The sequence below is a fragment of the Cervus elaphus genome, chromosome 5 (genome assembly GCF_910594005.1).
Source record: "Cervus elaphus chromosome 5, mCerEla1.1, whole genome shotgun sequence".
Taxonomy (NCBI): Eukaryota; Metazoa; Chordata; class Mammalia; order Artiodactyla; family Cervidae; genus Cervus; species Cervus elaphus.
Genome location: NC_057819.1, coordinates 105,657,869 through 105,684,175, shown reverse-complemented (window position 1 = coordinate 105,684,175; position 26,307 = coordinate 105,657,869). Strand labels below are relative to the sequence as shown.

The window sequence follows — 26,307 nt, the reverse complement described above, 5'->3', positions numbered from 1 at the left end:
CCCACTCCAGTATTCTTGCCTGGAAAATCCCATGGAAGGAGGAGCCTGGTGGGCTGCAGTCTATGGGGTCGCTCAGAGTCGGACACGACTGAGTGACTTCCCTTTCACTTTTCACTTTCATGCATTGGAGCAGGAAATGGCAACCCACTCCAGTGTTCTTGCCTGGAGAATCCCAGGGACGGGGGAGCCTGGTGGGCTGCCATCTATGGGGTCACACAGAGTCGGACACGACTGAAGCAACTTAGCAGTAGCATCACTCTACATGGACAAAGAGTCAAAGCTCAAAAGACTCCTGTTCTTCTCCCCCTCCAAAAAATGTTATTTTTCTAGTAAAAATAACATACACATTTATTTTCTAATAAAAATAATGTCATGGAATGTAGAAGACACAGAAAATTATGTTAAGAAAAATAAAAATTCCTCATAATGCTAGCAGCTAGATAGTCTCATCAGAAAAGTCTTTGAGTAGTGTGAAGATGTTAAGCTCATGGTGAGAGAGATGCATTTACCAAAATTTTAATTTTTGCCTAAAAGTTGGAAATTTTAAAATGGTAACCAGTATTAATGGATGTTTTCTTTCAAGACAGGCTCACTCATTTTCAAGAAAATGTCTGCAAACTTTTCAGGTCTGAAAAGTGTAGTTTTTCTGTCATTCTTTTAATTAAAAATGACATTCCATGAAAAAGGCGAGGTTTGTTTAGCTTGGAGCTCAAACAACCCAAGTGTGCCTTTCCTTAAGTGCTACCCTGGCCCAAGACAGTGCAGAGGGCTCTTTGCCCTGCCCACCATCATACAGACACGTGTGCAAGACTCAAGGTTTACCGAAGTCAAGTTTTATTTGCTTCACTGAGGGCACTAAGTGAAACTGCCATTTTACAAAAACAAAGCTGCAACTGCCTGGAGATGAAGAGTGCACTGAGTTGGCAGTGCCACCACGGTCCACACTAAGGTACCAGCACTCTCACTCAAGCTTCTCTGACCCCAAGGATGCAAATGTCCACATAGTGGGAAAGGGAACATCTTAATATTCTTATGAAAACAAAATATTCATGGAGCCCTCAAAGGGCTCTGTAGACTCTGAGAACACTGGAACTTCCTTGTTAAGGCATTTTTCAATAATCTCTAATAATCTTTAAATAATTTTTTCCATAAGACTTCAAAACTTGCTGGTTTTTAGTCTTTACCCCATGGAGTCTCTGAGAAAACATCTTTTTTAATAAGCCAGATCAACTCATTCAATATGGTCAGCAGAACTCTAAAGTTTTCAATTCAAACTCCAAAATGCTCATATTTTTCAAATCCAGTTTACAGTAATTCAAAAGTACCGCACTGCCATTACTACTAACAGAAATTTTACTCTTTGGGCAATAAACAGAGTCAACTTGTGCCAAGAAATATAGGTAATGCTACAAAAAAGTTTTCTTCAAAACCAATCTTTGAAGCACACACACACACAAAAAAAAACAATAAGTAAAAGATTCACCACCTCTGATATACTCACTTTCTGTTTATGCTGCTGTAAAAGGTTGTCAAGATTGTGCCTCCGTTTATAGTTAAAATAGAAGTTTTTACATTGGGCTTCACTTTTAGTTCCCACCATCTTTGCAATTGCTGCCCAGTTACGACCATGTTCCACTAGACCTGTATTTTAAAAACAAACCAAACATTAATTGAATAGTCACCTGATACAGCAAGCAAGAAAAATAATACAATACCCCTAAATCCTTGCACTCACCATCATTAACACTGTGTTTTCAGTTATTTATTGATACATTTCAATGCTTATTGAAATGTGATCGACATAATCTCATTAACAGCTCTATTTTTCTACCCAAAGTTCAAACATGCTCAGTATTGGAAGGACGTGACCCTGTCCTTGTTGTGTTATCTCCCAGAGGACCAGAACAATGCGGACACACAGGGAGAGCCCAGACACTGTCAACTGTGTGGTTAGGGACTTCTAGATCCTGGGGAACACTGTATCAGCACAAGGTTAACAAGGCAATCAAATGTCAGTGATTAACACCACGTAAAGACACATACTTGAGGCTCCAGGTATAATCAACATGTCCCCAGTCCATTTCCAATCAAGGATCCCCTCGAAAATATCAACCAGGTTGTCTTAAACCTTCTGTAATACAATGCATCACAGGAACCTATTCAATCTGACTTCCTTCCAACAAATGACACACATATGCACACAGAAACATATGTGCACGAAATATGGGCATATAAACGCATAAACACAGAGATGTACATTAGACATAGGTGTATCCAAGCAGGAATTTCTAGTGCAAATTCAACAACTGGTGGGGAAAACATCAACTTTTCAAGGTTAACACCAGTAGATTCCTTCACAATGAAAACTGAAGATCACCTCCAGATTCTGCCAGCATATGACAAAAGCTGAAAGGAAGGGGCCTGAGCAGTCAGGTGTGGGGATGTGCCTCTGACCAGACCAAGCTGTGGCCACATGGGCATCCGCTTACTGTGCTGTGATGGTCAGATGACAGCAAGGCATGTGAGTACAACCGTCATGGCAAACACACCTCCAATAAAACTATTCTGAGGACAGAACACTCTAAACTGCTGTATTTCAGGCAAAGTTTACATGATTCTTAAATGTGTTACTCATTACCAGCTAAATAGAAAATAAATCTGAAATGTGTCACCAAAAGGTCAAGCTATTTGCAATAATTTCTCTTTGGAACTTCAAGGTAAATCCTTAACCCTCAAAAGAATTGGCTAAACTTTCTCAAAATTATTTTACTTAAAAAGTAATTTATTTATAAACCAATTATTTATCCTTTTAGAAATTTTAGCTAATTTCAAACTGTATGACCTGTACTTTATACAGGTCATTTATAAGCAAGAAGAGAAGAACAAAAAACCCATAGTGTTCCAGAGTAAAATGAAGGCCACATGCTACACAAGTGTCAGAGGCAGAACTCAAACATTCATCTGTCTGGCTGCAAAGTCCATGCTCTCATCTCTGAATCACAACACAATTTCTTAGCAGTTTGTAATAAAACTTAGCCTTACTAAATGCAAACTGAGGAAATAGTTATCATTCTATTAAATGCAACTTTTAAATAAGAGACTTTTTATATCAAATACCTTCCAAAACAACATTAAGAGCATTTAATCACAACTCTTCTGTAAAACTGAAAGTAGCTTACCTGCTCTCTAACAAGACATTCAAAATAAAATGAGAGAGTATGTTAAATCCCTCAAAAATGGGTCCCTCAAACAAGACACACTGGGGTACCTTACAGAGCAGGATACCATCAAAAAGACCTTCTAAGTGTACTTCTAAATTCTGCTTCCATTGTGGAAGAACTTTTTTTTTTTAATTAAAAAGAAATTAGTTCCGTATCACTCATTACTAATAACCCTAAAAACAAACAAACTAAAACAAACCCGAAGAACCTGAACTACTATCATTTACCTTTTTTAGCAACTTCCATTTCTTCTTCTGTCCATCGAGAAGTTTCTACAGGTTCTGTAGAAACTGAAACAAAGGTAGAACTCAGTAAGTTAGAGAAAAATCATCCATAGATTATACAGCACCAAGCATATAATCTGTTAACTCCAAACATACCTCCACACTCTCACCAGTTATCTTTGTAAAGCACCAATCTAATTGCAACACTCGTCTATTTAAAAATCTTTGCTTTCTAAGCAAAACAGGATATAGTCAAAACAAAGCCCACTATGATCTGCCCCCATCCACCTGTCTAAATTATTTCCTTCATTTTATCCTTGTCATTCCCAGAACTTGCACTTTCTTCACATCAATATTTCATATAATGATAAACTTAGTACCACTGAGCCACCAGTGACAGGACTCATCATTAATATGATCCTTTTTTAAACTAATGAAGATAGTCCCTAATAAGAGAGAAAAATGCCTGTGCTTAGACCCAGTATTTCCTTGTCTAAGAATTTATTCCTATGAAGGTTAATTTAACAGAAAGAAAATGCCATGTGAATCAAGTTTTTTTCATTACAGTGCCATCTATGTTAGCTTTAAAGGGGGACGAGATGGCCAACATCTCAAAGCTATCAAAAGTGAAAATAAAGACCACCCAGAAACTAGAAAACATTCATGACACGTGCCCAGTTAAAACCTCAGAAAACAAGGTGACATGCACACTAGGATTACAACTAAGTACAAAGGAAACCCACGGTGTTAGGGTAGTGAGGTCAGGGCTGGTGCTGTTTTTCAGAAGACTTTGATATTACAGTCTAACAAATGTAAAGGCCAGAGTTTCAGATCAGGATTTCTAGGCTGCCAGTATCAGATGTCCCTCCTGCCACACCCCAGCACTGAAATGGAATCCCAAACAAAATTGTGGCCCATTCGCTCCAGCCCTGTCCACTCACTGGGCTCTGGCGGCGGTGGCAGAGGTGGTGGGGGCTCCTCAGTGGCTGCGGCCGCAGCAGCACTGGCCGCCGCAGCCTCACTGGTCATGGATCTGGTGATCCGGCCCTTCCGGCGGCCCTGGCTATTGGCAGTCTTCCGGCCCCGGGGCGTGGCCTGCTCTCTCTCCTCAGTTTCTTCAGCTGTCCCCTCTGTCTTATCCTTTTCCTTGGCATTTTCTCTAGAAACAGTTGCCAGAGAACATTTTGTGTGATTTAAAAGTATACATACACCAAAAAGATTAAAGCTTTGAAAATTCTTCAAACAGAAACTGAACAAACCCTCCCCCAAAAAAACCTCTCAGTTACCTGGAATAACCACTTGGGCTTCTCATCAACATAAACTCAATCCGCCTGAATACATGCCCGCCCTCCCACCCTGCTTCCTGCTCCCTGCTCCCTTGGGCCCCAACTGCCTGCTGTCGACAGAACCAGCACCCTCACCATCACCCAGTTTACAGACCTGACCGCGCCTGCAGTTCTCTCCTGCACTCGTCACTCCCCGTCAGTGAACCTTCCATCTCACTAACGTTTCTCCCACCACCTGTGTTTCTATCACCGTTGTGCATGTCCAGAGCCCCAGCAGCCCAGCCCCAGCCTTTCACGCCTGCCCCCCACCTCTCCATTCATCCTAAACTGCTCACAGAGCCACATTCTAGTAGAAGAGCTGTGGCAGGAAACCATTTCAGCAATGCTAATCCTACCTATTCCCAAACAGAGCCACATTGCTCCCTGAGTGAAGTCCACATTGAGCTTTCTTTAAGGCTGTACATATCGAACCCCAACCTCCTCCTACTTTTCTCCTGAGGCATCTGATGTTCCAGTCTAATGAAACCACTATCTGCCATTTCCCAAGGAGGCCTGTCCATCCACGCTACACCCTCTATTGTACCCACACTGACCACTAGGCTCCTGCATGAAGTCCTCTAGGCTATGCAGGTGGAAGAAAATCTCAAGCTCTTTTCAGTCTCCCAGCACACTTTACTGTTTCCGCACATGCCTTCCAGGCCATTTTCCTCTCCTCCCACTTGGATCTTGCCTAATTCCCCTCCTGGCTTATAAACTGCCCGAGAAGAGTACACGTCATACAGGTCTCTGCACCCTCTAGAAGACTGAGCTCTCAGAAGCAGTATATGAGCACTCATTAAACAAACCAGGGATTTTAAGAACAAAGTCAAAACGAGATGTGGCAGTAACTTATAAGCACTTATGAGTAACTTATAACCACTGATCACGTGGTGAGGACAAATGTTTTATCTGAATAAGTAAAAAAAAAATAGAAAAACAAAAAACTATAGGTTTCTTCTTCCTAAAGTACAAAATTAGAATAGCATGAGTATTCAACACTTTAAAAACCATGACAAATGATTTAGGCTGCTTTAACTGCCTCTAAATCAGACAAACCTTCAGTATTTCCAAGAAGATTAGAGAAATAACAAAATAAATATTAAAAAGAAACGAACAACTACACAAGCAACTACTACTGTGTATTATTTAGTCCATCCCTTCTGAAACATACTAGGTCATATCTGGCAAATAAGTCCATCAATCCAAAAGTTATACTTACTAGAATATTCCACTCCTTAATTATGTCAAATAACCACTAGGCAACAAAGCACACATCCCATTGATTTTTCTAAAATCTAAAATTTTATACTTTCAATAGATTCAATCTCATTATTTTCAAATAACAATAATATTTAACTAACTCACTTAGAGTCCTCCTTTTCATCCTTTTCTTCTTCATCTTTCTTTTCCTCCTCTTTTTTTTCTGTTTTTTCTGCTTTATCCTCTTCCTTTTCTTCTACTTTTTCTTCTTGTGAGGGTCGGGCAATTTGCTGCTAGAATGAACCATCATTTGTAAAGTTGGAAAGTAAAAGAAACAGCTCTTCAAACTGTAATGATAATAAGTATCTATGCAACAAATTAAACTTATTAATTAATCCTCCACAATGTAACCAGGGGTCATGCATTAAAAATCAGTTGAAAGCTCTTTAATGTAGTCTGTATGTATTGTTTACAAGGGTACACACACACAAATGTTCCTTGTGTTTGGATCCAGAGAGGTGACAATGTTAGGATTCCACTTAGAAATCTGAGGTTGGTACTCTCTCTAATTCCAACATCTAATCTGTCACTTAAACATTTCAATTCTGCTGTGAAATTTGATAAACTATAATTTATCAAACCACTGCCTCTAGTATTAGATATTTAACATGTTGCCAATTTTTTCATCATTATGGATAATACTACAAGAAACCTCTTTATGTTGTTTGTCTTTGGGGAAACATTCATTTACCAGAATAGTATACAGTCATGGTCATAATCAAGAATGAAGCAATTTAGAAAAATACTATGGATACAACAAAGTGAAAAGTAAACACTCAAATATATCTAAGCTGTAATTACAACTAAGTGACTGTAAATAAACATATAACAAAGACTGGGAGAGATAAGATATGGACCCTTATATCTTTGCTGTCTCAACTACTAGAATTGTGACTCTGAGAGAAAAGTAAAATTAAGTTTGTGTTGAGTTCTATTACGTTTGTTCATTGAAGAAATCCAACGGCCTAACCAAACAGGACCATCCCAGGCACAGTACCTCTTTCCAGCCTCTGCCCCTTCCCACAGGGTCTGTGCTCAGGCTACCCTCAGCACACCCAACATTTTCACACCTTTGCCCAAAACAAAGCAAAATTTTCCTTAATTTTTGATGGAACCTCAAAGTATTTTACCGGCTCCCCAAAACTACCATTAGCTTTTTCCTTAAGATAATTTCTCTTCAGTTTTCTCCAGAAAATGTCCTACACTATGCCTTCTTCTAACCCAGGTGGAAGGAAGAAGAATCAGAACCCGTCTTGTTCCCGACCGCCCCTTCCAGAACACTGTTCAACCATGGTGTTTAAAATCTTCTTTTTACAAATTTCAGAAAGTCTGCCTATGACACCTTTCTTCATCATTTGGTGTTAAGGACTGACTCTCAAAGTCTCCCAGGAACACAGAGATGACTTTATCACATGGCTCATTAGGCCTTGTCATTATTCTTCAGATTCAAGATGCTAGTCACTGCCTTTTCTATCAACATGACATCCTGCGTGTGAAATACTTTCAGGTCATGCCCACCAGGTTTGACAAACCTCCCCCAGGGCATCACCACCACCATCTTCAGCGGGCATGCATCAGCTCCAGGACCCTGCAATCGACTCAAGTGCCCCCCATCCCACCTTTCCACTGGTGCCAATCCTGCTTTCTGTCCTCATGATCTTGATTCTATGAAATTTCCACAATTCACCAAGAATGGAATCCACTCTTCCACTCTGGCACTTTGGCTAGATTGTTTCAATACCACAACTCCCTCGCTGGCCTTATCTGACCTTCACAGCTTCATACCCTTCTAATTGCAAGTTTCATTTTCTTTTGGGTATGCATTATCACCTTAGAGAAAACTAAGAAATCGGGAAGATTTTCAAATGCATACTCTCCAATTGTGACTAGTTTTGCTTTACAACTGGGAATGTTTCATTCACCCCAACTCTCGAGTATACCACAGTGGTCACAAGACCTGTTTCAAATGCTAGTAACCTCACCCTGCACCCCACAAAGGTAGCATTCATCTGTCATCTGAAACAAGATGGTACACCAATGACAAACTCAGCCATCTGTCTAGCAAGTGGGTTGCATAACCCAGAAACAGTTTACAGCCCCAAGAAGCCATGGGAAGGTGTCAACTCAGCTGAAGACAAGGAAAGAGGTCCACTGTCCTTGGGTTTTAACAACACATGTAACTGTATTCCCCCAATACTCTTCTGCCCTAATACCAACCAGGGTCTTCAGGTAAGCAAACACTCCCACATGCCCTGCTGCCTGAAACTAGCCTGCAGCAGAACCTTACAAGCAAAGGGACATTTGTGCTCTGCACACACCACCCACCAATGCCCCTCACTTACTAGGGTCTCAGTCCTGGCCCCTCATCCCCATCGCGACTCCCCCGACCTCCAACAGCCTTTACACAGCTGACTCATCAAACACTCTATACTTTTCTTGACCAAAAAACACTGTTTCTGAAGTCTTGCGGTGTAAGACCACATCCCAAGAGGTGGCATTGCTCTGGAGGAAACAATGACCCAGAACACACAAGACACTTCTGACCACACATCATGAGGGAACCTGTATCTGGAGATCAGAGTGACCAGGGAAGGCAGGTGGGGGCTGTGGAGAACAAAGCATGTCAGAACACTCATGATGGCAGTAGCTGTTGTGCCCACAGGTGCCACCGTCCTACCAGTGGTCTCAGGGCATGAGGCACACAGAAGAGCAGGAGGGAGCTGTGGTGGCAGCTGACCAGCTATTCGAAGGAAAAGAGCTTCTAAAGTTCTGAACTGCCACTGTGAAAACACACACTGCACTGCATTAGACACAAGCTTCTGACATCGAGTGCTTCAACCCCAGAACTGAAGCTAACCTGAAACAATCAGGTTCCAAGTATTTTATCAAGCAACCCTTGACTCTAGTCACCTTACTCTACCTGTCCCCTTCACAGACCAAAGGACTGGAAAGGGTGGTGTATTCATTAAGATATATTACAACTGTTAACTCTGACATGCACAATTTCAATAGCATGAAAATATAAAACTTCTCATTAATTTTGGTATGCCAGAAACTTAAAATGCATTCAAAATAGAAAATGCAACACACTAAATATATATTAACTTCAAAATAATCAAAGCATGTTCACAACATTCTAATTAATTTGATAGAAAGGTCAATTCCTGAAGCACAATTACAGAGAAAGCCCCTATTATAAAATTTTTCATCTTTATATTCCACCAACCTTAAATAGTTTCCATACAATAATGAAACATACCTGGTTTCTCCCTCTGCGTTTTCCATAGTTCCTTCTTACTAGGGCTTTATAATTCTCATTTTTCTTGGTTAAGTAGTAATATAAAACACAATCGGGAACACTCTACAAAAAAATTGAGGATCCAATGAGATTGAATTTTTAAAAAATCAAATAACATCTTCAAGGAAAATCTCTAGTGTTCTCAAAATATAAACTGGAGAAAAACACCAATGGCTAGCTCTTTAAGGCATATCTAGGCTATATATATATATATATATATATATAGTATCTACTGTTTTGATGGACAATTACAGCTGTCTTAATACAAATTATGTAAAAGATACCAGAAACTATCAGAAACATTTAAGCACTTTCTTATTAACCAGTAACTAAATTCTCTTTCTTCCTCTATATAAGTAAATACTCAAAATGTCTCTTTAAATATTTTGTTCATAAACCCAACATCCAATAATACATTGTGGAACAAATTCAGGGAAAATCAGGACTCTGAAATTTTAATTAGAAGTTTAATGAGGTTCAGAAAAACACTGTAACCTGTGTGTTTTTAGGGAAACAGAGTATCAGGTCATTTTCATTAACCGTGAAAATTAGTCTGTGTTGTGCTTAGAACCATCATCATATGATTGTAAATACCACAATATTATTCACATAAGAATCTTTTCTGTGTCAAGCCCTTTGCAAAAACTCTATTTAACTACTTCTGTGCTTTAGCACACAAAACCTTCAAAGCAGCAACCAACCCAAATCTATCAACAATCTCAGTGTAAACCATTTCCTACCTTCCTTTCCAAGTAAGATGCAATCAGTCCAAAGTTTTTTGGATGCTGGATAAACCTAAGTAAAAGAAAAACAACACACACACACACACACACTTTAACAACTTAAAAAGAGGTGGGGGAAGCCCTTGGGAATACAAATATAATGTAGACTAATTCCTAGTGACTCCTAAAGGCCAATGTCCTCTTAAACGGCACAGATTCCTGGGCACAGTCCACCAGGAACTGACTGGATTGGGATACAGTATTGCACAGAAATCAGTAACTTTAAAATGCACCCCCAGTGATTCTGACACCACTCAGGTTTGGGTAGTGGTGTCATTTCCAGCTATAACTTTACAGGCAGGTTGCATCCTATCTGTCTTCTCTGCCTCCCACATTATTCAAATGCCAAAATGGGGCCATGTTTTGGGGGAAACAATTCAATTTACAAATGCCAATACTTTTCACTAACTCATATAAGCTTCTATTAGAGAATAATTTAAAATTTAAATTACTTGTCTTTAAAGATCTCCTTCTCATGGTCAGTCCAAACATTCATGAACTGCCTATCTTTATAAACCTTCATAGGGTCCTCCATGAGGCCATTCATGTTAATGAACTTGACCCGTCTCTGTTCAGCATCAAACATCATAGGCGGGATCACAGAGAGCTGTCGCATTTGTTTCTCATTATTCTGAAGGAAACAAAGAAGAAATGCAATTTACACAGAATTAAACTTAAAGAGGACCACAGACTATAACTATCTTAACAGACACTGAAACACCACATATGCACTTTAACGACAACAGCAGTGGTACCATAACATCTAACATATGGTCATTATATACGGATCTAATAAACACTCATTGTGTGAATAACAGAGGCAGAGAGGCAGAAAGTACATGTACTATTTTTTTAAAATCCACCACTACAATGTGAGAAGAGTTCTTTCCTTAAACGCAGCAGATACTTCAGCTAATGGATCTTAGACCTAAAGGACACACAATGATGTCAGATCACTGAAGTAATGACCATATGAAGCACTTATTAACATTAATATTGCCTCATTTAAAAAAGTCTCAACATCATTTTATAGAAAATAAAATAGAAAAATACACAGACAGGAACCAAAATCTTAAGGTCATTAATTTTAAATTAACTAGACATACTGAAGTATTAAACACTTCTTGCTAATCTTACATAATCTTTCCACTGCAAATTTAAGACTATCATCCTTCAAATTTCAACTAAAACTTGGTTTCAGTTATACAATTTATCTTCCCAAAACTTAATTCAAGTTTATAAACAAACTTCCATGAGAAAACCTGTACCGAAAATTATAACTACTGACCCCAACACAAGGCTAGGTCTTCTGAAACTCTTCTCCTAGCAGTGGACATTGCCTTAGTCAACTCCTGACAGAGTTTCTCATTTTACAGGGACTCTCAAGTGGTAAAGAACCCGCCTGTCAATGCAGGAGACATAAGAGATGCAGGTTTGATACCTGAGTCAGGAAGATCCCCTGGAGGAGAAAATGGCAACCCACTCTACGATTCTTGCTGGAGAATTCCATGGACAGAGGACCCTGGAGGGCTACAGTCCATGGGATCACAGAGTCGGACATGACTGGAGTGACTTAGCACATTCAACTTCAGTCTGTCTAAACACCAAAATGTAGTTTGGGACAGACACACTAGCTTGACATTCACCTTGACATTCACACTAGCTTGACATTCACTTGGAGAAGGAAATGGCAACCCACTCCAGTGCTCCTGCCTGGAAAATCCCATGGACAGAGGAGCCTGGTAGGCTACAGTCCATAGGGTCACAAAGAGTCGGACACAACTGAGTGACTTCACTTTCACTGACATTCACTAGCTTCACATTCAGCTAGTATTCACCTAATACTAGCTTGGGTTGCTTACAGATGCCCCCCTTATACAATCAGTTTCAAACAGTAAGCAAAGAAATTAAACGCAGAGTTAGTCATCACTGCAGAGATCATGGCCACAAAGCCTGAAATGTACAGCAATATAATAATTGTCTTTGATTGTTACTTAAGAGGACCACCCCTTCAGAATTGAGAGAGGAGGTTTTCAAAAAGTCATTTTAAAACCAAAACTAGCAAAAGCTAATACATGGCTTTTGGACCAACCTTCAGAGAGTGTAAACACAGCTATGAAGACTCAGTGCTAGAAACCGAAATTTATTCTTATTCAGAACTGATTTATTAACATCGTATCGATCTCTCCCAGGCTCAGCTGGCTAGAGATCACACCCTAGACATCACCCCCTACTCCACCCCCAATGAACTTCAGGTCCACAACCCAACACACCAACACCGGCTCCTTTGCTCTTTCAGGAAAACGGCAGCAGGAGCCCATCCTCTAACCTGCTCGTCTTTTCCCCCCACTCCTGTCCTATCCATTCTGCCTTCTACTAATCTGTCCTATCAGGCCCCTCAACACATTTCTACCACTGTCGCCCTGATTCAGGCCCTTATTTTTAATCATAGCAGTGTCCTCACCTCTTTTCAGGCCTCCCTGCTGCCAAAGCCATCTTCACAAAACACCAGGTAAGATCTCAGGGCAGCCTTGTTTAAAACCTTCGAAGGTTGGCCATGTACTTTGGAAAAACTCAAACGCTGTAAGCATTCTCTCATATATATACAAATGAACCCTTAGTTCATAGGGTATGAAGCTAAAATGCCTAATCAATTAACATGAATTAAATATATTAAGTGTCTTACCTCCTGTTCAGAGAGCCCATCAATAATTTCAGAAATCTCATGTTCACTCCTAGCAATGGTGGCTGAAAGACCAGCTCCCCTCTGCCCAACTCTAAATATGAGGGAGAAATTACATATATATTTAAAGGCCTTTCATAAAGAAGAAGTATCAATTAGATTACTTTTATATCAATTTGCTTTCTGAGTGGGACTAGAAGTCAGGGGAAAAAAACCCCTAAAATGCTATTGAGTAACTACTTTTAAGCAATATGTTTAATTCATTTATCTCTAAAATTAGTAACAATTTAAATGCTAAATTTCTTTTTAAAGGTTACATGTCTAAATTCAAATTGCAGAACTGTTTGAGGGAAACATCTGGAAAACTAGTTATTGGTGTCATTTTCATTTCCTGTCCTCCCACAGCACAGGACAGCAGACTTAGAAGAATACATAAAACATTTATAAAGGGAGGGGAACAAAAATCCAATCATCACCCCTCACAACAACTTAACTGTGGTTACCAGGGCTTCCATGACTCACATGAGACAGCAGAAAAGACAAGTAAAGATTCTACCTTTGCAAAAGCACTTGTCCTCTAAAGTAAAAACAAATCAGAAACTATGTACCAATTACAAAGAATTTCTTAATTAGCAAACAATTTAGTAAGACTTTTGATTATGCTGAAAGATAGCGAAGGACCATGAAACATTGTCTTATTCTTACTGTCCTTTCAAAAGGAATGAGCATTTTCAAGAACTGAAGAATTTCAACATATTCACTTAAATTTAGATTCAACAGCGTGATTAAATATAAAAAGTTACTAGATTCACCAAGACATAAATATTGCTAGTTGATAACGAAGTTTTATATTCAAAATAAAAGTTCTTAGACTCATAGACGTAGAGAAGAGATTGTAATTGCCAAGGGGTGGGGGAGGGATAGATTGGGAGTTTGGGATTAGCAGATGCAAGCTATTATATATAGGATGGATAAGCAACAAGGTCCCACTGTATAGCATAGGGAACTACATTCCGTATCCTGGGATAAATCATAATGGAAAAGAAGGTACGTATGTGTGAAACTGAGTCACTGCTGTACAGCAGACACTGGTACACAATGTAAATCAACTATATTGGATTTATTTTAAAAAAAGGAAAAACATAACAAAAGTTCTCTACGAACTTTCTTAATGGTTAGATTCAGGTGACAATAAATATTGTGAAAGATCAAAAATATGATTCAAAGAAAAATATCAAACCACTTACCGCTGAAACCGTTCTTGCTGTTCTCTCTGTTTTCGAATCTCTGGAAATTGCTTTTCATAGTACTCTCTCGTTTTGCTTTCTTTAGCTTTCCTCCGAGGGTTATTTTCTATTCTGTCCACTTTTTTCTCCCATGCCTCCATGAGCTGATCATAACGTTGGCAGATTTTTTGTTCCTATTAAATACCCGTAGCAAATTAATAATTAAACTAAACTCTGTGATTCTGATAAACCTAATACTTAAAAGCACAGGTTATTTCTTAAGGCTAAGTCAGAAGGACATTTGGCCTATGACTCAACTGTGAATGAAAAGGTGTCCTTGATCTGAAAGAAGAGAAAGACAGGGAGCTGTTTTCTATGAAAGATCCACACACAGAGCCTATCGTGGCTGGATTTCTTAGTCAACATTAAGACTACACAAATCAACAAACTACATGCTGAGCCACTCTGGTAACAATTAAGTCTTCATTGTCAAAAAAATGGAAAATGATAAATAGAAACACGTAAATAGTTTGTAATCCCAAAGGCAAGCAGATTAACATTTTGTTGTCACCTTTCCATCGTCAAAGAAAACACTCACACTTAGACCACCCTCCTACTGTTGGAAGTTCTGGTTACTTGCAATTTTTTCTTACTATAAATAATGCCATATAATGAACATTTTTACAGTCTGGAAAAGGCAGAAACTGGTTGTACTCTATGATAAAAAGAAATCCAGTAAACTACATGAAATCGAGAATGAATGATTTTAGAGAAATGAATAATGTGTGATCTCATTCTTTAAACAGAGAAGAAAGAACCCTGTACTGTGTGTGGGCACAGGACCGTGGGTGCAAAACAACAGAAGGTGTGAAAGGGCTCATGACTGCCCAGGAAAGGACGAGAGAGAAAGCGCTGTCCCCCATACTCCCTCTGTCTCAACACCCGTCCACCTCCTGGGCCTGAATCTACCTTCATTCGGCTCTACTTTCAAGTCACCCCCTTGCCTCCTTCCTACACGGCTCCCATGCACCCTGAGGTGTAACTAGATGCACATTCCTTTCCTCAGCTCAAACACTTCACAGATGACCTCAGCATCCGACCTCGAGCCCCCACCTGGCCTGGCTCCCCTGCCCTGCCACGCTCCCTCCGCTTTCCAGCCCTTCCTGACCTTGTACAAGTTGGCAGACGGCTGGTTTTCCTGTGAAACACCCCTCAGGACCACCTCTGTGCCAGCTGTCCCCTACACGCTCTCACAGTCATCTGGATGTCCTGAACCACCGGATGACCACAATATAGTAATCGCCCGTGGCCTCATCTGCACTGTTCCTCCTTAGACTCCCCGAGGGCTAAAGCCACACATGGCTATCTCCTCCCTTTGTAGAATAATACATGGGTTCATTTTCAATTATTACATTCAATTATAAGGCAAACATTACTTTTAAGTTATAACTACACAGTTACTGATTCTCCTTATGAATCCTGGTGAGATAAAACACCTTGGTTCACTCTTGGAAAAGGGGAAACTGCCAATAAGTAGTTAGTAAGCAAGTCAGTGAACATACAAAGTTCAGAACTAAATACTCGGTGAAGTATAAGAACAAAGTCTGGACCTCTATGTTTGTCTCTTTGGATAGCAAATTTAGCAATTACCACAATTAAAACAAAATTACTGGATAGAAAAAAAATACTTTAGCTAATTTATTTGAATGTGTATGCTCTTGGCCAAAAAAAAAAAAATTCAAGACTGATAATTTAAGAAAGTATCTGAAAGCCCAGATTGGCAAATTAGAACATTAGGAATTATACCAAATAAAAGCTGGTGACCCTTATAATTCATTAAACTAACAGGTCCTTAAATACAAGGTACAAGTTCATTTCTGATGTGAATCAAAATATATCATTTATTCAGTAAGAAACCATTCAAATGAATTAACAGTCTAAAATTATTACGAACACACTATAAAAGAACAGTGGCATCATATTTTCTGTAACTTAATTTCCATGAAGATTATAACCACAAAATTTTTAGACTGCAAGTCATAATAAATACAAAGAACACCATGAATTTGAAAAAGCTGAACTTTAGCTGACCCAGTTTCTAATAAGAAAGAACAGTGATGCCTCATCAGCATGACCATAACTTACCCAATTTGTCTGAGGTTAAAAGACTAAATGAGATCATCTTACTTCTCTTTCATGTTTTTTTAAACTACTCACCATTTTCTTTACTTTGGCTAGATGAAAATGCTATACACAGATGACCAAGGAAATTTGATAATGATATTAAATGTGATTTGTGATATCAAAATGTTACTAGACTCAGATTGATGTCTAAGTCACATTTATAGTTACAAATCAGCACCTGCTCTCAAGTGTGGTCAAGAACTGTTCTCACTAACAATGGGAAAGCGAATGCCTGAAGAAGCACGGACGGGAAAGCTGAACAAATTTCAGTGAACAAGGATAGGACCTCACCCTTTGTTTTCTTGCATGATTTCTTCTTTTAAAAAATAAAATGAGTTTTTTCCTCATCACCTGGTTTCTAGAAGAGAAAAATACGGTTGTATGACATTAAGAAAAAGTACAATTTAATAGTGCATTCACTTTGTTTTCAGAGACACTGAAAAACAAGCAAAGATCACTTAAGAATATACAATATAATCAAAGTTAATCCTAATTTTTTCACCCTGCAAAACAAGACTCCTCCAATAATTAGGACTAAATTTCCTCCCATTCTACAGTAAGGCTTTAACACAAAGAGTTCATTTTCAACTATTACATTCATAAGGCAAATATTATTTTCAAGTTGTAACAGTTACTAATTCGTCTTAAGAATCCTAGTGAGGTAAACACTCTGGTTCACTCTTGGGAGGAGGGAGGTAGAGAGGAGGCCAAGCTTTCGCAGTTTCCTCCTAACACAGGTCCACGCTGCCCTGCCTCCTCAGAGTGTACCAACACAGAGAGCTGACTCTGCCTTAAACAGAGGCTTTCTTCAGGCACAGAAACAACACAGTCCACTCTCAGAAGTCACGGGGGGCAACGTGACAGGACAGCAAGTCCTCCCTTATAACTTAACAGTTTCACTTTTCAAATATGAAGCACTGTAACCTTCAAAAACAATGGCATGCAGGTTCAAATATAAATATTTATACCCCACCTACTTCCAGAAAGGATTTCAAGTTGATTATTCAAATATAAATACATAGCCAAGGCAAGGAGAAGTAATTTTTTGGGTTATCTGCCACTCCGTACTAACACTGACACTGGCTCCACTCAAATAAGCATGAACAGTCAGGAGCTGGCTATATGGAAAAGGAGCCAAGAGATGAAAGAGAATTACTGAAAGGAACATTTGCTATTTCATACAAAGCAAATGATGGTGATGACAGAACAGCTAGTGAACGATCCAAACGGACACACGTAGCTGAGTAGATGGTACTTCACAAGGCGGTGTGCAGTGGAAGCATTGCCATGTATGCAGTTTGCTCTCGCTGTAATTATGTGCTACTCAACAGCAAAGGACAATCAATAAATATAATTAACAATGGTTCCTAAGAATTTACATGAAGAACTCTTTCTCAGGACAGTGTGCTAAGCACTACAGCAGGAAGATAGCTAATATGAAATAAATCAGACAGGGCTGCTTTGCAGCAACTATCAGGGAAAAGACAGAACACAAACATAATGGAAGCTTTGTGGAAAAAAAAATTATTAAAAGTAGCCAACTAGATTTTATCTGCTATTCTCCTTTTTAAAAATGTTAGAACAGCTAAACAGTTCCAAAACAAGGTATATTTTATATGTTTTGCCTAACCTAGTTCTAAGGGTTGTCAAGACCACAGCAGCATCTCACAGAAAAATTCTAGGTATATGACTATGATAAACGACTTACTTAACAAAAGTTAAAATCATTCAAATTTCAGTTTCTGTCATGCATACTACCATGCAAATTATATTTGCCACCAATTCTGCAAAGTAGCCAACTATTGCATATACTCTCAGTAAGAAAAAAGTTTTTAAAAATTATATTATATATATATAAATATCAATGTGCTCATTAGTAACTGTACTAGTAAATAAGTATAATGTTCTGGTTATAGTTAATAAAACATATAATAAAGAAGAAATATCACATTTTTGTTACAAACTAATAATTCATCTAAAATTCTCTTAAAATATGATAATTTTAAAAAAAGATACCTATCTAGCTTCCTCTCTTACTTCAATCAGATCAAGAAATTAGGTTTTCTTTTCACTTATTTTCTTATTCCAAAATGTGCATCCAGAAAGGCCTGGTGTCTGGGAGGAGCAAGGCTAAGCCAGCTACATTGTGGAGCAGTCTCCGCACCCACGTGAGGGCTGAGCGCTTCCGAGGCACCAGGGCATGAAACGGCAGAAGGGTCTACAAATACCGTCATTAGCAAGAGTCATGGAAGGGATTTCCCTAGAATAGGATTTGAATAATGATAAAATGATCCGTGGCACTTCTACTTTGCAATGGCAGATGTGGCTTGGTGGGGGACGGTGTCATCACTAGTCTTAAATGAAAAAGCTTCATTATCTTACTTCATCATGCGCCTTGCAGGTACTCCACTGAAAAAAAGACAAAACAGGAGGCAAAAAATTCAAGCCTCAAGGTAAGCCATTTCAATGTTAAGTATCCACCTTTTTTACTAGCAGATCATAAAACCAGCTAGTTTTATGCAATCATTTATTTTATTTTTTGGCCTCGGAAACTCAAAGCTGTTACCCCAACCCCCAAAAAGCCAGAGGAAGATAACATATAGTAAAACGACAGCAAATTACACAAATCTAAAACACACCTACACTACATTATAGTACTACGTCAGCAGATAACGTAAAAAAGGTCTCTTTATAGAATATACGGTCTTTAACTGAAGAACTCCAAAGATGATCAATACTTACGTCTTGATGTTCTCATGGTACACCTTGGTGTCTGATGGCTGGTTATAGAGTGGCTATAAAATAAACCAAACATTTATACATAAAATGTTGTACACTTGTCTACTAAGAGACAAAGACACACTCCCTACACATCAATGGAAGCTCAGGTAAAGTACTGCTAATGGGTCTACACACAAATACCCAGCCACAACCTCCAGACTTAGCTGGCCTCTCTGAGTAACTCTGTCCACCCCCTCTGCTAACAATGAAATCCACTGTACCCCATAGTCACTTCACTCAGATTTTTTAACTCTGAAAGACAAAGGAGGATTAAATGCCATTATTACCCTAACAAGATGATTCAAAGAGTTTTCCATTTCTGCTATTACTTCTTCCTCCTTCTACCTCAGTGATTTAACAGCTGCTCAGGCAAAAACATGATCAGGAAAACGCCTCTGCAAAGGTCCCAAGTTTGTGCATGTTATTTCAAGCTTATCACCCTTACTGACCCGGCCACATTATTCTCATCCTGAATCAAGCAACCATACTCCACCTTATCCCAAGAAAAACTGCTACCAAAAGAGCACTAGACACGAAAAAAATTTTTTACTCACCAGTTCAACTTTCGGGCCAAGACCTTCAAATATTTTATGAGCTTCTTCCGCTTTTTTCTACAGATAAAAATATTATTATATTATATAACTAAAAATTACTTTACCTAAATGCAAAAGTACTTCTAATTCAATAATATTTACCTAAAGACCAATCTATAGTCAAACTTATCCTTATATTCTTCTTTCATATGACAGGCTAAAATACTAATTTTGTTTTCATAACTCCTTCACCAAATCAGTCAAATCTGAACATGTGTTTTGAAAGCAAAACCCAAAGAATTGCTAAGTTCTTAAAAGCAAATAGATATTACTAATAAGATTCCAGAGAGAGGAAGCAGAGATTCACTATTAGAAATGAATCCCTCAAACATATTTAAAACTTCAACTCTTAATATCTTTAAAGATGACTTAAAAACACAAAACACCATAAAGTTGCCAATCTTTACCATGGTAGGCCAAACTGATCTCTTTGAAGAAAAGCTTATAATGAGCATATTCTCTAATTTTAAGAAAACCTTGGTAATAACAGAGAAAACAACTAGTTTGAATTACTCAAAGTACTCATTAGCGAATAAATGTTGAGTTATATATACTTTTACATGCTTTTTTGGGCTTCCCTCATAGCTCAGTCGGTAAAGAATCTCCCTGTCTTGCAGGAGATCCCAGTTCGATTCCTGGGTCAGGAAGATCCCCTGGAGAAGGAAATGGCAACCCATTCCAGTGTTCTTACCTGAAGAATCCCATGGACAAAGGAGCCTTGCAGGTCCATGAGGTCTCAAGAGTCAGACACAACTTAGTGACTAAACCACCACCACCACCAGTCTTTTTCAAAAGTTAAATCATCTAGACCAAAGTGCTATCTAAGAGATATCTACCTTTAATAGACAAATTAAATACAACAAAATTCGACACTCAAGCTGTTTAAGCTGGAATTCTACATCCGGCAATAGTGTCAAGGTTCTCAGCTCTCCCTGCCCAGCACGTGCTCATTGGTCACGAGGGTTCCCTGTCCACTACAGACTCCCACTGTCCACACACTGGGGCTGGGAACTCGCCAGGACTTCTGATGGGAATGAAATCAAGCAGGATCCCCAAGTGTAAAGAAAGATGCTCCCTTAAAATAAACATTCTCCTATTCATTTATCAGTCAATTGGTCAAAGATTTACTTAGCATATATTACATGAAAAGAAGTATGTTTAACCAGTGTAGAAAGCTCAAAGTAGTGTAATGTACTTTTTGAACTCCAAGAAACTCAAAAATGTTATTGAGATAAGAAATAAACCTATCAAAAATGTCAAATACAAAACTGTAACAACCCATAAAATGTGCAGAGTGAACTCTATTTCTATTGACAATTTTAAGGCAGACTTGTCGCCCTTGGTACTATTAACATTTTGGGCCAGATGTCTCTTTCTTATGGGGGCTGCCCTGGGGATTATAGGCTACTCAGCAGTACCCCAGCCTCAATCCATTTGATGCCACCAGCACTCCACCCCGCTACAAATTATAACAATCAAATAAGTCTGCAGTTGAGAACAACTGGTCTCAAAAAGCCAAATGTACATACCAGAAAATTCAAATTTACTGACTTTAAGGCGTGTATTAAATAACACACAAATAACATAATCACAGGTGATAAATTTGGAAATATCTAGCACCTTCAATGAATTCTCTCTAGATAATCTACACTTGCCAGTTTTTCAATCTGCCTTTTCAAGGCCCTCTACCACTACACAGAGTCTACACCAAGAACAGGCAGGCCAAGTGGAACCATAAAAATAATACTGGTACACAAGGGGGAAATTATGTTATGGCAAATATTTACTGGTATCCTATTAATTAAAGGCACTTACCTCTTCAGGACTAATTTTAAAGCTGATATTTAGAAGGTGTTTGCATATCCCAAGATTTAAGTTTTGCAAAATTTTATTAAATATTTGACTTAACGTTGGCTTAACTGCTAGGAACAGATTAAACTATCAATTGTTTGGCAGAAATATTTAATTTACAACCTTCACATTTACATAATATAACTTTGTTCTAAATCTACAGATAGAAGTAATTAATGCCTCAAACATACACTGAATATGTTCCATGTGCCAAGCACCTGCTAGACCCTAAGGAAACAATGAATAAGACTGACTTCCTGGTGTAGGAGGATAAGGAGTCTTGGAAGGCTTCACAGAGAAAATGATCCTTGCGGTGGGTCCTGAAGTGATTACACTCGACAGACAAGACAGGCAACACAGGGACGCCTGTCACTGAGGCAACATCACAGGGTAAAAAGCACTGTCATCGAGGGGGACACTCACACCTGTTCTGGTAGTGCTAACAAAGGAGTCCAGGCCTGCAGGCTGGCCAGGCAGACATGTGAGCCCTGATGAAAAGGCTGGGCTACTTGGGAGAAAGGGGGGAATCAGCAAAAAGTGCTATTTGGAAATCACACTGGGGATCTCAAATATGAAGGATAGATTAGAAAGAAAAAAAAGACTGAAGGAAAGAAACTCAGTACCTATGCAAGGTGATGGCTTAAAATAAGCTAGTGCCAAAGGAGGAAGAGAGAAGCAACTGACCAGACCAACACTCAGGAGGCAGGACTGAGGCTCCTCATTGATTAACCGAATCTGCAGAGTAGCAAAAAGAGAGAAATCGATAGTTTCCAGGACAACGGCCTCGGTGACCAGGGGTTTTTGGCACTGAGTACATTTGCTACTGTCAATCTCTCTCTCTTCTAGTGAAACCAGTGCCACAGTAACCTGCAAATCATTCAACCAAAACATAAATGTTTCTGAAAACTACACTTCACATCCCTCTTTCAATATATATTAGAACACTGAAATTAGAGCACTGACAAATATTTTTGGGATCTACAACTGGGAAGGGTGACAGCAAATTAAACTATTAAAAATAGTCCAGAAGAGTCTGTTTAGAGACTAAATGAATCTTGGCCTCAAGTTTAACTATGATGCAGAGCACTTTTTCTCTCAGTAAGACAGTTTTAAAGCTAACCATCAGCGTGAGCAGTTTTCTGCTTCCCACTAATGTCCAAATAAAAGAAGTTGCCTCTCAGATCATGGTCCCAGTCTCTCAAGACATGTTAGGCTTAACTGCAACCAGCATGTGCTGCTGACAAACAAGAGGGGGACAACCATTGTCGCCCACCACTGCTCTCTGCCTTCTCTGTCAAAATGGGTAAGGTCATTCATGAAAAGAAGCACAGATGGGGTGAAGGTCTGACAAAAGGCAGCTGGCGAGGAGCAAGGTTTGGGTAAGGGTCAGGAGTGAGGAAGGCTGCATGCTCCACTTCCGCCTCCGAGGACCTCCACCCTGACCCCTGGGGACCCCGCCACCATCTAGGGCCTACTGCACAAGCACTACCACAGCAGACAACTAGCTACAGCGGATACAAAAGGAATTTGTTTTAAAAGATGATTTCTATGGTTACTGAGTTAAAAACAATCTTCACTGTAAGTCTAATATTAACACAGATTTCAAGCTAGGTTCTTCTCTTGTACACAGAATGTGTAACAAGCTGAGTGTATAAATGATGAAATGGCAAGAAGAGGTCCAAAAGGAACTTTTGGCTCTGCTGATGGGCATCGAGAAAAACGTACCACACTAACGAAAAAGAGCACACATATATAAATTAAACACAAACCGAATTCTCTGTCACATCCTAGTCAGGCAACCTCACAACCCCCTAACACTGGAACTGTTTATTAAGCCTGTAAGAGAAGGCTAATTAAGCAATTCAATTAATAAATATCACTGGATTCAATGTACTTGAAAAAGTAACTCATACTAAGAATCCAGTGTTTTATAAAATCCTTTTCCATCATCACCAGCTCTGATCCTTATTTACTTTACCCTTGAGTCACAAATTGACCTGAAGCCAATCAGCCCACAGAAGTGCTTTATTGTTCTCCAGTTTGTTTTATAAAAGCAGGAGACTTTCTATAAAATCCATTTTCCCGGGTTCTCCTAAACAAGGGAGCACTGGTTGGCCATGGGCACATCCCTACCCTCCAGGCCTGAGGGGTCCTCATCACTTACTCCACCCACTGCCTTTCACCCTCACTGGACTCACCTTTACAGAGGCTGTTCTGTCCAATAAGTTGGACTGATTTTGAACCCAGTCAAGAAACTGGTACTAACCCGTATTTCTGCCTCCTGGTGACAATTACCATCATCTTGAGTACTGGGTGTCTGATGACTCAGTTATCCATCTATACACACACATCCATGCACACCTGACTCCAAGACCACTTGTGTAAACCCTTACGTAATGACTAGCTCACAGCTGCTTTTCTCAAAGCCATTTCCTTTAGGATCTGGGATAATATAGCTGTAGGCTGCCTGTGTAAGATGCACTGATTCTGGTGACTTCACTCATAACAGGGCAAACAACTGAAACAACAACCCTAACTTCTGCAGATTGTCGCCTTTAACTGACAAGCCAATTCTCTAGCACAGTACATAAAGCATGGAATTCCTCCTTGAAGGGGGGGTTCTGGAAGACCCATGATAAGCAGCTCTGTCTCAAGGTTCTCTTCACGTTAGGGGGAAGTTGGTTTCCCTTTAACTGCTAGTTCCTGGGCTGGATTCTGGTCAAAAACCAACTTCAACATCACAAAATTATTCATAGAACTGAGGTCCAGATTTCCTAAATTCACAGACACTTTTAATTATAAGCATGAAAAGAAGAAATTGTTTTAACAGACCTATAAAGGCAAAGGTCTACCTAAAGGTCAGTGGCTTCATACTTTATAACTAAAATTCAAACTACACCCCAACCCTCAGTTCTGAAGCAGATAATGCAAGTCATTCCCACATCCAATGACCCATTCTCTACTACAATAGTGGCGTCAAATGTCCCTTATAAAGTGAAAAGCCACAGAATGGCTGTATTATGTGCTACACACTTCTTAACACCATACAACAGGAGATTTGGCTGATAAAATTATACTGTCAACTGTCAATAATTATACTGTTATTTATACCATATAACATGAATATGAAATACTAAATAATTTAAGACACAACTATCAACTTTGCTTCAGTACGTAAAGAAAAACACCAAGCTTCAAAATTCAAGAACATTCAAAATTAAAGCAGAAAGCAGGTTTTAATACAGTTAACATTACCACAGAACAGAGACAACTGGAGAAGGTACAGCCCAGTGGTCTTCAAGCCCTGAGCCACCAAGGAGTGGCTTGAACTTACCCGGTTTTCATCATAAATAATCTGGACAACACTGCGGTGCTTCTGCTCCACGGGAGGGGGGGACACAGGCTTCTCAGGCTCTGGAGGCTTCGCGGCCTCCTCTTCAAGCTGTTGCTAAGAGACCCAGAAAGGGAGAGTCAGGCATCTGCTGCACGTCAGCCCCACCAGTAATTATTCACCAGAGACAACACATGCTTCTGAGCAACACTTCACTGACTCTACAGGGTAATCACTTAACTGACAAGGGTCTAAGGACCCAAAGGCCCTAATGAACCCAATCAGATTTATTTTGACTAATAACTAAACAGCATAAGTCATCTTTTGATAGATAAACCCTTTTGTATTCTATTTCTGATAAATTTAAAGCAAAATAATAAGGGAATCTAATAGCAAAGAGAGATAAGGCCTTCTTCAATGAACAGTGCAAAGAAATAGAGAAAAACAATAGAATGGGAAAGACTAGAGATCTCTTCAGGAAAACTGAAAATATCAAGGGAACATTTCATGCCAGGATGGGCATGATAAAGGACAGAAACAGTAAGGACTAACAGAGGCAGAAGAGATTCAAAAGAAGCAGGAAGAGTACACAGAACTATGCAAAAAAGGTCTTAATGATCAGGATAACCACGACGGTGTGGTTACTCACCTAGAGCCAGACAACCTGGAGTGAGCCTTAGGAAGTCAAGTGAGCCTTAGGAAGCACTACAACAAACAAAGCTAGTAGAGGTGATGGAATTCCAGCTGAGCTATTTAAAATCCTGAAGCATGATGCTGTTAAAGTGCTGCACTCAATATGCCAGCAAATTCGGAAAACTCAGCAGTGGCCACAGGACTGGAAAAGGTCAGTTTTCATTCTAATCCCAAAGAAGCGCAATGCCAAAGAATGTTCAAACTACTGGACAACTGTGCTCATTTCACATGCTAGTAAGGTTATGCTCAAAATCCTTCAAGCTAGGCTTTAGCAGGATGTGAAACGAGAACTTCCAGATGTACAAGCTTGGTTTAGGAAAGGCAGAGGAACCAGAGATCAAATTGCCAACATTCCCTGGATCACAGAGAAAGCTAAGGAATTCCAGAAAAACATCTATTTTTGTTTCATTCACTACGCTAAAGCCTTTGACAGTGTGGATCACAACAAACTGTAGTAAATTCTTTAAGAGATGGGAATACCAGACCACCTTACCTGCCTCCTGGGAAACCTATATGTGGGTCAAGAAGCAACAGTTAGAACCTTACATGGAACAACCGACTGCTTCAATAATAGGAAAGGAGTACGACACGGTTATATACTGTCACCTTGTTTATTTAGCTTATATACAAAGTATATCATGTGAAATGTTGGGCTGGATGAATCACAAGCTGGAATCAAGACTGCTGGGAGAAATATCAATAACCTCACATATGCAGATAATAACATTCTAACGGCAGAAAGTGAAGAGGAACTAAAGAGCCTCTTGATGAAAGTAAAAGAGGAGAGTAAAAAAGTTGGCTTAAAACTCAACATTCAAAAAACTAACATCACGGCATCTGGTCCCATCACTTCTT

The 26,307-nt window shown here is 39.3% G+C and overlaps 1 protein-coding gene across 20 annotated transcripts in view; it reads right to left on the bottom strand.

The window, feature by feature from the left end:
- NCOR1 (nuclear receptor corepressor 1) overlaps nt 1-26,307 on the bottom strand; it is a 116,424-nt gene that overhangs the window by 53,139 nt on the left and 36,978 nt on the right. For 13 of the 20 annotated variants that reach the window (XM_043903933.1, XM_043903932.1, XM_043903930.1 and 10 more), the window contains exons 6-19: nt 24,763-24,876; nt 19,539-19,595; nt 18,946-18,998; nt 18,586-18,612; nt 16,495-16,561; nt 14,041-14,213; nt 12,797-12,887; nt 10,563-10,741; nt 10,069-10,123; nt 9,290-9,391; nt 6,136-6,263; nt 4,387-4,604; nt 3,449-3,511; nt 1,502-1,641 (exon numbers count right to left, since the gene is read on the bottom strand). In XM_043903933.1, coding sequence (XP_043759868.1) covers nt 1,502-1,641; nt 3,449-3,511; nt 4,387-4,604; nt 6,136-6,263; nt 9,290-9,391; nt 10,069-10,123; nt 10,563-10,741; nt 12,797-12,887; nt 14,041-14,213; nt 16,495-16,561; nt 18,586-18,612; nt 18,946-18,998; nt 19,539-19,595; nt 24,763-24,876 — 1,467 coding nt within the window. The remainder of the gene's footprint in view (nt 1-1,501; nt 1,642-3,448; nt 3,512-4,386; nt 4,605-6,135; nt 6,264-9,289; nt 9,392-10,068; nt 10,124-10,562; nt 10,742-12,796; nt 12,888-14,040; nt 14,214-16,494; nt 16,562-18,585; nt 18,613-18,945; nt 18,999-19,538; nt 19,596-24,762; nt 24,877-26,307) is intronic. The other 7 variants (XM_043903944.1, XM_043903937.1, XM_043903951.1 and 4 more) reach the window with 3 other exon arrangements.